Source organism: Myxocyprinus asiaticus, chromosome 25 (genome assembly GCF_019703515.2).
Source record: "Myxocyprinus asiaticus isolate MX2 ecotype Aquarium Trade chromosome 25, UBuf_Myxa_2, whole genome shotgun sequence".
In the NCBI taxonomy this organism is placed as follows: Eukaryota; Metazoa; Chordata; class Actinopteri; order Cypriniformes; family Catostomidae; genus Myxocyprinus; species Myxocyprinus asiaticus.
In genome coordinates, this window is record NC_059368.1 from 26,529,002 (window position 1) to 26,542,902 (window position 13,901).

At 38.7% G+C, this 13,901-nt stretch overlaps 1 protein-coding gene across 2 annotated transcripts in view; it reads left to right on the top strand.

Annotated features, from left to right (window-relative positions):
- The window catches only part of LOC127416410 (protein kinase C eta type-like), a 36,483-nt gene extending 23,093 nt beyond the window's left edge, over positions 1-13,390 (top strand). For both annotated transcript variants that reach the window (XM_051655765.1, XM_051655766.1), the window contains 4 exons: positions 4,288-4,426; positions 4,542-4,730; positions 12,097-12,243; positions 12,356-13,390. In XM_051655765.1, the coding sequence (XP_051511725.1) occupies positions 4,288-4,426; positions 4,542-4,730; positions 12,097-12,243; positions 12,356-12,502 (622 nt within the window). In that variant the 3' untranslated portion in view covers positions 12,503-13,390. The remainder of the gene's footprint in view (positions 1-4,287; positions 4,427-4,541; positions 4,731-12,096; positions 12,244-12,355) is intronic.
- The last annotated feature ends 511 nt before the right edge of the window (positions 13,391-13,901 follow it).

A 13,901-nucleotide genomic window follows, 5' to 3' on the forward strand; every position in this document is an offset into this window, starting at 1 on the left:
GAAAGGGAGGGTGAGAGAGACTGCCCTGCACTCTGCTCTGATTTTTTCAGTGACTCTGTTTCAGTCAGTTCACGTGCAATATAGCATTACATGCACATATACAGTACTGTGCAAACGTTTTAGGCACTTCTGAAAAATATTGCATATTGAGGATGTCTTCAAAAATAATGACATAAATAGTTTTCATTTATCACTTAATGTCATACAAAGTCCAGTAAACATAAAAAAGCTAAATCAATATTCGGTGTCACAACCTTTGCCTTTAAAACAGCACCAATTCTCCTAGGTACACCTGGACACAGTTTTTCTTGGTTGTTGGCAGACAGGATGTTCCAAGCTTCTTGGAGAATTCGCCACAGTTCTTCTATCTATTTAGGCTGTCTCAATTACTTCTGTCTCTTTATGTAATCTCAGACTGACATGATGCTCAGTGGGGGGCTTTGTGGGGGCCATGACATCTGTTGCAGGGCTCCCTGTTCTTCTATTCTAATCTTCTCTATTTGCAAAAGTAATGTTTGGGAGTCTAACATTTATATTTTCTATTGACACACTAAAGCTGAAGATATAAATAACCATCTTAAGACAAATGCTTTTTTAAAACATCTTATGTGCCTAAGACTTTTGCACAGTACTGTATTTTTCCAAAATTAATATTAAACCTGATTTCTCATACGCTTATCACGACATTTCACATAGATTCAAAGATAAAAATTTTGCAGGACTACCTATACCACACCCTTGTATCTAACAGGATGATTCAGTGACCTCTGAGTCAGTCAAGATGTTCCTGTCCACTTGACCTTACTTACCCATGATCTTCTATTAGATTCTGCTGTAATGCCGTGCTAATCTGACTCTAATCTGAGGAGTGTACTATACTGGGTGCAATCAAAAGAATAGGAGTGATAATGCATGACAGAGCTGTCTTGCTTTTACTAACGATTTTACTTTTCTAGTCTCACTCCAGCCTGCTGTACCCTGAGGCCTGGACAAAACTGCAAATGCAGTGTTGTTTATTGACCTCCCAAACTGTTGCACTGTTGTTAGATTACAGCTGGTTTGCAAAAGGGCCTCATAAATTAAGGGCTTCCCCTTGTTGTCAGGATTTTTTTTTATTTTTATACATTTACATTAGTTTACAAAATTGTTCACATGAACTAACAATGAAAATATACACTCATTCTAAATTTGATGTCTGCAACATGTTCCAAATTAGTTGCACTGGGAAAAAAGTTTTAACCTAAAAAATGTGCTACATTAATTGGTCAAAAGATTATTTAATATTACTGAATCAACTTGAATACGTTAGGTTACACCAACAAAATTAATTTTAAGGGTTAGACCAGGTAGAAAAAGCTACTTAAGGTAACAATTGCATGTTACAAACTTTTTTCATTGTGGGACAGGGGTAAAGAATAGGAAGGTTGAGGATTGTTTAAAAAAAATCACCTTTATGGAACATTCCACAAGTAAACAGGTTGATAGTTTAGCCCAAGATGAACCACTGGTGTTAAAATTAATGGGAGAAATTAGAACAACCAATATGGTGTAGAAAATGAAGTGTTTAAATGTGATTAGCTTGCACGGTAACTCACCTCATAGAGTATTGGACTCTGAGTTGGAGGACCACTGTTCAAGACCAGCCAAGAACTCAAATTGACATGTGACACGACATAGTCATAGAAGCGACACGAAATAACATGATTGCTTCTGAAAATGTGCTTTTCATTTCACTTCTGCATTTTAATACACTAATGATTAGGTTTAGGCATTGATTAGGTAAGGATGTCTTTTTTTAATGTCTCATTTATATTTTAAAATACTACCGGTTAGGTTCAGGCAAAGGTTAGGGAGGTATGCTTTAAAAACATCCATCTAAAAATTCACCTTAAAACCTCGTCTGAATATGACAGTTTTACTCGCTTTTGGCGTCCCCAGTTGGACATTTCACTGGAAAACTGCAGCCAAACGTGTTAAACAGCACGCAAATTTTGAAAAGTAAAAAAGTAAATTTCACGAGATCAGCCTGGAAAATAATAAGAAAGAAAATTGTTGTTGTTGTTGTTTTGTTTTTGTTTTTTGGTTTTTTCGCACGATCTGAGCTAAAGAAGCACACTTTATGATACCATTTTTGTCAGATTGTACTGCTGAAATATTTGAAATATGTTCTTTGAACGTAATCTTGACCAACTGTTTGGAGATTTCGGTCCTTCCCCATTCAAGTAGATAGGAGTTGTAATTTTATGCTGCTTGGACCCATAGAAAATAGCTGCCCAGGAGCATTTCCAATATGGAGGCCAAATGGACTAACTTGCCTTGAAAAGGATTTTGATATGCCATCACAACAGGCTTGGCCATTTACAAAAAAACAATGGGAAAATATTCCCCTTTCAAAACTGTAACAATTACTGTCCTCAGTTCTCAACTAATTGCTGAATGTTGTTAAAAGGAAAGGTGACATAACACAGTGGTAAACATGCCCCTGTCCCAACTGTTTTAGAATGTGTTGCAGGCATAACATATAAAATGAGTGTATATTTATGAAAAAAAAAAAAAAAAAGGTTGATTAGTTAAAACAAATTATATTGTCTATGTAGTGTTTTCAATTGAATACAGGTCAAACTTTTTTGCTAATTATGTTTTATTAGTTTATTTTTGCATTTTACACACTGTTCCCACTTTTTTGCAATATAGGTTTGTAAATTGACACTACCCAAGATTATTAAATGCTGTAAAAAATAATTTTACTTGTAAGTTTGAAACCTAATGCATTAACAACAATGGAAAAAAGTGGTAAGCTGCAATTGTTACATCAATGAAATGTCTGGAAACCTAAACATTTTCATGTTGTAACATCTAACATCTAATCTGGTTTTGTTCAAGTCAAAACTATTATTTGGCATTATGTTTTCAACATGAATATATTAGGTTACACTAACAAAACTCATTTTAAGGATTAGATCAGGTAGAAATAGCTCCTTAAGGTAACAATTACACTTTTTACATCAGTGTAACTGAACGAATGCAACCTTATTGTAAAGTGTTTTCAAAAAAACATTTGCTGCAACATTGCAAGAGTAATCACATGTTCTAGACGTTTCGCTGTTGGATGGGCAGAACTGAAAATAGTCCAGATTGCATTGTGTGTAATAGTGCTGACGATTCTCCAGTTGCATATTTTCTCTGTGACTGATGGCCAGGCTGGTGAGCGTGCCACGCTGTCAGTGCCAGGTTTATGCCACTGCAGGCATGAGACTCACCATGTCTTTGGGCTTGTTCTTTAGGCATGATAAAATCCAGCAAGTTAAGATAACTTTTTGATTTCTCACACTCGTCCTCTCAGTCTCTGTCTCTCTCTCCACCATTTGTGTCACTGGGCCACATTCATGAAACATAAGCAGAATTTCTGTGAAAATCCACAAAACCACACTGAAAAAATGTTAACCTAAAAAAATTTACTTAATTTGGTTACATCAAGGTCAAAACCTAAAATATTATTAAACATAACTGAATCAACCTGACTACATTAAGTTATACCAACAAAAAATCTTTAAGAGTTAGATTAAGTGGAAATGGCTCATTAAGGTAACAATTGCAGGTTACCACTTTTTACAGTGAATTCTTAAGTAAATTGTTGCATTGTGAGACAATTTATATGATAACAGTTTTGCGAACAGAGAAATTTGTTCTGTCCGTTTTTCATGAATGAGGCCCAGTACCAACACCATGGTTGCCCATAAAATGTATTTACTGTATTTACAGTGCCAGTCATATTGATGCAAGTGAACCCTGATTGGATGAAGCAGTGAGTAATGATGGAGTTATGAACTTTTAACAACATTGTAAAGCCAGCTCTTAGCGTGTTCTCTGTTAATTGCATTCTGTTGAAATTATACCCAATTTCCTTGATAGCCATGTCCACAAGGAAGCTATTAATCCAATTTCTGTCGGTCTTTTTCCACTGGGTCAATATAGAATGCCCCTTCTCATGCTGATTACTCCACACCCTTGCATGTTACACACTCATTTTATCATTGTGTCAATAACACCATTTGATCCCTGTTAACTCCATCTGTAATTCACCATTATATGTTTGCTATGTTTTGTTTACATGTTTTGTCATCTTGTTTGAATGCAACTAAAGGCTGTCTTTCCACTTGTGATCTATGACTTATAACTTTATGACTGTGACTAGTTAGCATTTTTCTATTGAGAAAAATCCATGCAGTTGAGGTAATGATGGCGCAACATGGTAATAATGGTCCTATGTTGTGTTTTCTGGCAAAGGGACCTGAAGCTGGACAATGTGCTCCTGGATAGAGATGGCCACTGCAAACTGGCAGATTTTGGCATGTGCAAAGAGGAAATCTTTGATGGAAAACTAACCAACACATTCTGTGGGACTCCAGATTACATCGCACCGGAGGTGAGCATCTTTATAGGACAATTTTAAGAAAGAAAGTGGTTAATTTGTGCATGTGTTTGTGCTCTTGCCATAATGCAGTGTGGATATATGTTTTTATGCTGTGTGTCTCTCTCAGATCATCCTGGAGGAGCCATATGGCGTATCAGTGGACTGGTGGGCTCTCGGCGTGCTGCTGTATGAGATGCTGTCGGGTCATGCTCCGTTTGAAGCAGAGACTGAGGACGAGCTCTTTGAGTGTATCCTTGGTTATGAGGTCGTTTATTCATCCTGGCTTAGTAATGAGGCAGAGGACATCCTTAAAGGGGTGAGTCTTGTTAGATCCAATGTTTAGATCCAACTGGTTACAAGATCTCTTTCTCTATCAGGATATATTCCATTTTTTTTTGTCTGAAATTCAGAGACAGGCGACACTTTTTTTTATTAACCCTGTGTGACGAGGAGGAGGGCATGGTCGGGACCTCCAGAGATGGGGGGGGGGGCACAAGCCATCAAACAAAGCCGTGCTGCTTGAATTTTTGCACCAGGAGTGGCATAAAATCACCCAACAACAATGTGAAAGACTAGTAGAGAGCACGCCAAGACGCATGAAAGCTATGATTGAAAATCTGGGTTATTCCACCTAATATTGATTTCTGAACTCTTCCTAAGTTAAAACATTAATATTGTGTTGTTTAAAAATGAATATGAACTTTGGTTTTTTTTTTTTTCATTATTCGAGGTCTGAAAACATTGCATCTTTTTTGTTATTTTGACCAGTTGTCATTTTCTGCAAATAAATGCTCTAAATGACAATATTTTTATTTGGAATTTCGGAGAAATGTTGTCAGTAGTTTATAGAATTAAAAAAAAAAAAAATCATTTTACTCAAATACATACCTATAAATAGTAAATCCAGAGAAACTGATAATTTTGCTGTGGTCTCTTAATTTTTTCCACAGCTGTATATGGATAAGAAAATAATATGAAAGAAATAAAGAAACAACATATGTATATAAAGTACAATAAAGATGCATGTTTGCTTTCTAAAAGCCGCACACACTGGTCACTTTTAAGAACTTGTATCCTTAGATTTTTCATTCTAGATATGTGGTCAAAAAACACTCCTCATCTGATTAAATTAAGCACAGACACCTCTTGAATGAAACCCATTTTTTACAGACTTTCCATTTGGCTGACTTGTAATATTTCATTGTTTAAACTTTTTGATAAACACGGACACAACACTGTTTCTTGACTTTGGCGGATATGTTGGGAAATCTCAGACTTCCGTAGCTGTGACTTCTGTCCTATAAATATGGTTCCTATAAAGTCACTTCTGAGTAACCAAAGAATTGCCGTAGTTTAAGAGCTCTGAGTTTTTTACTAATGCACTCTATTAGTTTGAAGGTCTTGGCCAGCTTTGCAGTGTGTAACTGCACTGTGCTGGCAGTTCTTCTATGAAAACACAAGTGAACAGGGGGCAAGTGTGACGAGGAGGAGGGAGTGGCCGGGCCTTGATGATGCATGGCTGGCGCTGAATTGGCTGATCAGCGGGAAAGCGAGATAAAGGGGAGACGGAGGCTCCAGTTTGAGGGAGAGAGATACACACGTGGCCACGCTGCATGTGTGTTCGTCTTATGTTTTATGTTCTGTGTTGTTTCAAGTTAATTTATACCATTAAACTTTACATTGACTGTATAGCCGGTTCCTGCCTCCTCCTTGTACAAGATTTTATCCCCACTTATGTAAGCATCCTCTTTTGCTTAATGAAGCTGCCTGAGTTTTGCTGTAAACCATGGTTTGTCATTGTTGTATGTTAAAGCTAGGGTGTGCAATCTTTTCCAGAAACATTTTTGTTATTCTGGTTGAAAGTCTCTTCACATCCTGATAGCAATCAATAATTTAAGTGGTCTAAATGTAAAAAAAATATATATATATATCTCCTGTGGAAGGGACAGGACTAAAAAATGATCGACCAATCATTGCATTCGGTCCGAATGTCCTTCCTGTCTGTCAGTCTATATTTGCATACCGCCGCGCAACTTGTTCGTGCAGACAATCACACGTCATCAGCACAGGTTCCGTGATGCTGTGCAGAGCGAGGGTGAGAATGGAAGGCGAACCGCAGCTACCTTATGTTCCTCCTGAACCACCATGTGGCAGCGGGGGCGTGGTCAAGCATCTCTCCGGAGAGAGAGAAAGCGGTAAGGGCACTTACACCTGAGCTAAATTATGTCTAACACCTGTCTCTAATTTCAGTAAGCACGGGGAGAGCGGATAAATAGAGCCAAACCGCAAGTAGAAAGGGGAGAGAGCCTGGGCACCACAGACCCGAACAAGAAGCAAGAGTTTTGTTATTACAAATGATGAGAGTTTTATTTTGGTGAAGCGGTGTGTGATTATAGTTCAACTTAGTGAATATTGCAAAGAGAAAAATAAATCCTTACCTGAACCAGGAAAGCTGCTTCTCGCCTCCTCTTTACACACCAGTAAAAGGAAACAAGAAAAGAAAGACCGCGTTAGAAACTTCTACAGCGAAAAAAACGTCTGGATCAAGAGTGTGCTAAAAGCAGAATTAACATTGGCGTTGCTTTTCCACGCTGGAGGGAACTGCGGGACTCAAAGGGTCTGAAAAATGACGCCATGGTTGATGTTTTTCTTTTGGACAGGTAGTTACATGGTTTGATTTGTTTTTGATATACAGGTGCATCTCAATAAATTAGAATGTCGTGGAAAAGTTCATTTATTTCAGTAATTCAACTCAAATTGTGAAACTCGTGTATTAAATAAATTCAATGCACACAGACTGAAGTAGTTTAAGTCTTTGGTTCTTTTAATTGTGATGATTTTGGCTCACATTTAACAAAAACCCACCAATTCACTATCTCAACAAATTAGAATACATCATAAGACCAATAAAAAAAAACATTTTTAGTGAATTGTTGGCCTTCTGGAAAGTATGTTAATTTACTGTATATGTACTCAATACTTGGTAGGGGCTCCTTTTGCATTAATTACTGCCTCAATTCGGCGTGGCATGGAGGTGATCAGTTTGTGGCACTGCTGAGGTGGTATGGAAGCCCAGGTTTCTTTGACAGTGGCCTTCAGCTCATCTGCATTTTTTGGTCTCTTGTTTCTCATTTTCCTCTTGACAATACCCCATAGATTCTCTATGGGGTTCAGGTCTGGTGAGTTTGCTGGCCAGTCAAGCACACCAACACCATGGTCATTTAACCAACTTTTGGTGCTTTTGGCAGTGTGGGCAAGTGCCAAATCCTGCTGGAAAATGAAATCAGCATCTTTAAAAAGCTGGTCAGCAGAAGGAAGCATGAAGTGCTCCAAAATGTCTTGGTAAACGGGTGCAGTGACTTTGGTTTTCAAAAAACACAATGGACCAACACCAGCAGATGACATTGCACCCCAAATCATCACAGACTGTGGAAACTTAACACTGGACTTCAAGCAACTTGGGCTATGAGCTTCTCCACCCTTCCTCCAGACTCTAGGACCTTGGTTTCCAAATGAAATACAAAACTTGCTCTCATCTGAAAAGAGGACTTTGGACCACTGGGCAACAGTCCAGTTCTTCTTCTCCTTAGCCCAGGTAAGACGCCTCTGACGTTGTCTGTGGTTCAGGAGTGGCTTAACAAGAGGAATACGACAACTGTAGTCAAATTCCTTGACACGTCTGTGTGTGGTGGCTCTTAATGCCTTGACCCCAGCCTCGGTCCATTCCTTGTGAAGTTCACCCAAATTCTTGAATCGATTTTGCTTGACAATCCTCATAAGGCTGCGGTTCTCTCGGTTGGTTGTGCATCTTTTTCTTCCACACTTTTTCCTTCCACTCAACTTTCTGTTAACATGCTTGGATACAGCACTCTGTGAACAGCCAGCTTCTTTGGCAATGAATGTTTGTGGCTTACCCTCCTTGTGAATGGTGTCAGTGATTGTCTTCTGGACAACTGTCAGATCAGCAGTCTTCCCCATGATTGTGTAGCCTAGTGAACCAAACTGAGAGACCATTTTGAAGGCTCAGGAAACCTTTGCAGGTGTTTTGAGTTGATTAGCTGATTGGCATGTCACCATATTCTAATTTTTTGAGATAGTGAATTGGTGGGTTTTTGTTAAATGTGAGCCAAAATCATCACAATTAAAAGAACCAAAGACTTAAACTACTTCAGTCTGTGTGCATTGAATTTATTTAATACACGAGTTTCACAATTTGAGTTGAATTACTGAAATAAATGAACTTTTCCACGACATTCTAATTTATTGAGATGCACCTGTATTTTGTTAATGTAATGAAGTATTTAGCTCATGTAGTTTGTGTACCTTTACGAATTAGGAGGCGTGGCTTTGGAGACACCTCTGAAGCGAGGGCGGGCTCTATGCTTTCAAAGCTAGCTTGCTAACTGCTAGCCTCCCTGGATTACACACCCTAGCTTTAAATAAGTCCTAATAGGAATGCACATGTCCTCACAGAAACTGATATATGATGTCACAGTATATGTGAGCTCATCCAGATTGTTGTCTGCAGCCTCAAAAACACTCCAATCAGTGCAGTCAAAACAGGCTTGTAGTTCCAGCTCTGCTTCATTTGTCCACTTTTTACAGTTTTTACTACAGGTTTAGCTGATTTTAGTTTCTGCCTGTAGGTTGGAAGAAGATGAACCAGTGATCAGAGAGTCCCAAAGCTGCTCTAGGGACAGAGCGATATGCATCCTTTATTGTTGTGTAGCAATGATACAGTATATTTCTGTCTCTTGTGGGGCATGTAATGTGCTGTCTGTATTTTGGCAGTTCACGGGTGAGGTTAGCTTTATTAAAATCTCCCAGAATAATAATAAGTGAGTCCAGCTGTTGTTGCTCTGTGTCTGTGATGTGATCAGCCAGCTGTTGCAGCAAAATCTGAAGTGGAACGCAGCCTTGGTGCGCACCCGGGGTCGAATGACGTCAAAGTTCGGTTCATTTGGATAATGTGAACGCTCGGGTGCGCACCCGCGAACCGCAACCGGGTCTGCTTGAAAAGGTGGTCTGAGGTACGGTTCATGTGAACCCCAGTACAGTTTGCTGCTGATACGAACACAATCGTACCAAATCGCGTAAGTGATCCACTTGTGATGACGTATAATTTGCACCTTTACAGGCCCTCGATCGCAATTATTGTGGTATAATGCATTTCTCCTACCTGCTTGTGTCCAAATACACTGCCTTCAGAGAGCAGCTCTCATTCTTCACATCTCTTGCAACGCATCCGCGGGCTCGCGGCAAACAAACGCTAATATTCATCACATCATTGCACATTCAATGATAACACAGGTGTTGTTCTGTGCATGGCAAGTTTTCATGGTAAATCCAAAGAGACAAACCTTAATACTTTACAGTGACGTCTTCTCGAGTTGTTACCTAGATACAGTGGTAAACAGCTGCCGCTTATACTCACGTTGATGACGTAATATGATATGAACCCAAAAAATATGATGTGAACAGAGACCAGCAGGGGCAGGAGGAGGGGGGAGGAAACGAACTCGGGTTTGGTCCAAGCAGTCGAACCAAGGATAAAAGCACCTTTAGTGTAGACAGACCATTCATTGCTGCTGGCCCCAGTAAGACAGGATCTTAGTATCACAGACTGATACGGGTGTGTTCACACTTGTAGTTCGGTTCTCTTGGTTCTCTTGGTCCGGACCAAAAAAGAAAATTATACATTTAGTCCTGGTTCGCTTAGCGTTCACACTGGCATTTTTAACACCGAATCTAAAGATACAAAACAAAAGGCATAAGGATAAGGTCAGAAACTGATCGGACAGCTTTTATGATGTATATTTTGCGATGGAACTTGTCGAACATCCAAAACAATGCTGGCTGCTGGGCTAAATGTGCTCGTTGGACCCACTTTCCCTTAACCTATCACTGAACATTTTGAACACCTGAGCATTTTTGTGCATTTTTTCCAGTATACTGGAAATATGCTCATCTGACCAAATGTTAAAAAGGAACTTTACCTCCTCATTGCTCCATGTTTGCCCTCTGCTCATTTTTGCATACTCTGCTCTTACCGCTCTTTCTGTGTTATCAAATCACGTGATTTTTAGGGTCGCATCTTGTGACATCACATCCTGTTATTTGTCCGTTTAGACATCTTTGGTCCATGCTGCATTCGTATATCAGTCGAACCGCTATTCAGGGGTCTCGGTCCACTTGTTTGGTGAGCAACAATGTTCGGATGGCAACGTTCACACTTGTTCAAATGAACCGCACTAACAGAGCAATCGCACCAGAGTTCGTTTTAATCAAACCAAACCTGCCAAGTGTGAACACACCCTTAGTGTAAACAGACCATTCATTGCTGCTGTCCCCAGTAAGACAGGATCTTAGTATCACAGACTGATGCTCTGAGCAGTACATTTACATAACATTAGCTAAGGCCTGAGATATGGGACATTGTACTTGACCACATTGCTTATTGGAAAGTTGATATGCTATTAAATCTAGTTATAAAGTATAAAATATTTCAGACATTTTTAGAGTGCTGATACCAGATTTGTTTGATGTGATATTATTATAAATGTTTACGTTATTGTGTGTATATTTTTGTTGTGCTGGGGATTTGACTACATTCTGCCCCATGAAGGGTTAAAAAGCCGTGTCATGGTATAAATAGGGATTAACATCATGTGATTGAATAGAGAGTTCTTTCTCGCATTAGTGGGGTACTATCCCTAACTCTGTTTTCTTTTCTAAAGGCTTAAATGAAAATTCTCTTATCATTTTCTCACCCTCACGCTATCCCAGATGTGGGACTTTCTTTCTTATGCAGAACACAAACAAAGATTTTTAGAAGAATATCTCAGCTCTTTTGCCCATTCAATGCAAGTGAATGGTGGCCAGAACTTTGAAGCTCCAAAAAGCATATAAAGGCAGCATAAAAGTAATCCATATGACTTCAGTGGTTAAATCCATGTCTTCTTATGATGGGTCTAGGTAAGAAACAGATAAATAGTCCTTTTTTACTATAAATATCCACTTTCACTTGTAAATTCTTCTTCTGTTGTATTTGCCGATTGTCATTCTTCATGCATTTCGCCACCTCCTGGGCAGGGAGGAGAATTTATAGTAAAAAAGGACTTTGATCTGTTTCTCAGTATTGTAGGCTATATTCACCCTTTTTGGTTGTGTAATGAACTACACTTATGGTCACCCTGTTAGGACACCTTTGTAAATTTCAGAAGAAATGATTCCACAAATCAACTAAAGATTACCTTAGAACCAGATTACAAAATTGACAATGCAAAAAAAAAAAAAAAACAGTTCTGAGCAATACTCTTGCATCATTTGCAGATGGCACTTGTGATATTTTGTTATTTGTGCAGTTAAATTCAAACACTTTCAAATGTAGTGTAAGTGTCCTTTTTGTGGCCATTGTAATATCAAGTGTTTTGATTTTGATAATGTGCCAATTATACACTAATTTTATGTGCAACAAATGAGATTATATGCTATGTAAATACTTACACTACTCTGTTTAGTTCTATCAATATTGAAAGCAAATACAAACTTGCCATCCTCCTTATGTATGGGTCAGTCTTCTCTGGCTGCTATGCAATAGCTTGTGTATGAGTTTAAAAGGTTGATGATGCAGAAAGATGGTTGGCTCTCTTTAAACTGAGTGCTGTTTGCTGTCTCCCCAGTTCCTCACCAGAGATCCGGCATGCCGGTTGGGCTGCATTGAAAGAGATAGTGGAGAAGTGGCCATCATTGGGCACATGTTTTTTTCAGGACTTGACTGGGATAAGCTGAACAAACGAGAGATCAGACCACCTTTCACACCTCGAATAGTAAGCTAAGCCTACCTCACATCTGTTACCGTTTCATACTGCACAAGTATTTGTGAATTAATCAAAACACAGTAAATGCTCCATTAGAACCGTTCTTTGTTGTGTTCTGTAGGAATCTATTGAGGATGTGAGCAATTTCGACCCTGATTTCACCCAAGAGGAACCCACTCTTACACCCATAGAAGATGGACTTTTCCCTTTCAAACAGGATGATTTTAAAGACTTTACCTACACAGCTCCAGAACTGCGATGGAGCTAACAGACAGCCATGGCTTATTTATTTTGCTTGCATATATTCTTAGTTACTTTCCCTAATAAATTTTGATTATATTTTTGTTAAAAGTTTAGGCTTTTCCCTAAATATACTATTTTAATCATTGCTTTTTGAGCATAAATATGCTAAGTTACTAACAGTTTATTAATACATACTCTGCTAAAGACTTCCTCAGGACTATCCTGACCAAAGCAATGATCGGGACCTCCAGAGATGGGGGGGGGGGGGGGGGTGGCACAAGCCATCAAACAAAGCCGTGCTGCTTGAATTTTTGCGCCAGGAGTGGCATAAAATCACCCAACAACAATGTGAATGACTAGTAGAGAGCACGCCAAGACGCATGAAAGCTATGATTGAAAATCTGGGTTATTCCACCTAATATTGATTTCTGAACTCTTCCTAAGTTAAAACATTAATATTGTGTTGTTTAAAAATGAATATGAACTTTGTTTTTTTTTTTTTCATTATTCGAGGTCTGAAAACATTGCATCTTTTTTGTTATTTTGACCAGTTGTCATTTTCTGCAAATAAATGCTCTAAATGACAATATTTTTATTTGGAATTTTGGAGAAATGTTGTCAGTAGTTTATAGAATTAAAAAAAAAAAAAATCATTTTACTCAAATACATACCTATAAATAGTAAATCCAGAGAAACTGATAATTTTGCTGTGGTCTCTTAATTTTTTCCACAGCTGTATATGGATAAGAAAATAATATGAAAGAAATAAAGAAACAACATATGTATATAAAGTACAATAAAGATGCATGTTTGCTTTCTAAAAGCCGCACACACTGGTCACTTTTAAGAACTTGTATCCTTAGATTTTTCATTCTAGATATGTGGTCAAAAAACACTCCTCATCTGATTAAATTAAGCACAGACACCTCTTGAATGAAATCCATTTTTTACAGACTTTCCATTTGGCTGACTTGTAATATTTAATTGTTTAAACTTTTTGATAAACACGGACACAACACTGTTTCTTGACTTTGGCGGATATGTTGGGAAATCTCAGACTTCCGTAGCTGTGACTTCTGTCCTATAAATATGGTTCCTATAAAGTCACTTCTGAGTAACCAAAGAATTGCCGTAGTTAAGAGCTCTGAGTTTTTTACTAATGCACTCTATTAGTTTGAAGGTCTTGGCCAGCTTTGCAGTGTGTAACTGCACTGTGCTGGCAGTTCTTCTATGAAAACACAAGTGAACAGGGGGCAAGTGTGACGAGGAGGAGGGAGTGGCCGGGCCTTGATGATGCATGGCTGGCGCTGAATTGGCTGATCAGCGGGAAAGTGAGATAAAGGGGAGACGGAGGCTCCAGTTTGAGGGAGAGAGATACACACGTGGCCACGCTGCATGTGTGTTCGTCTTATGTTTTATGTTCT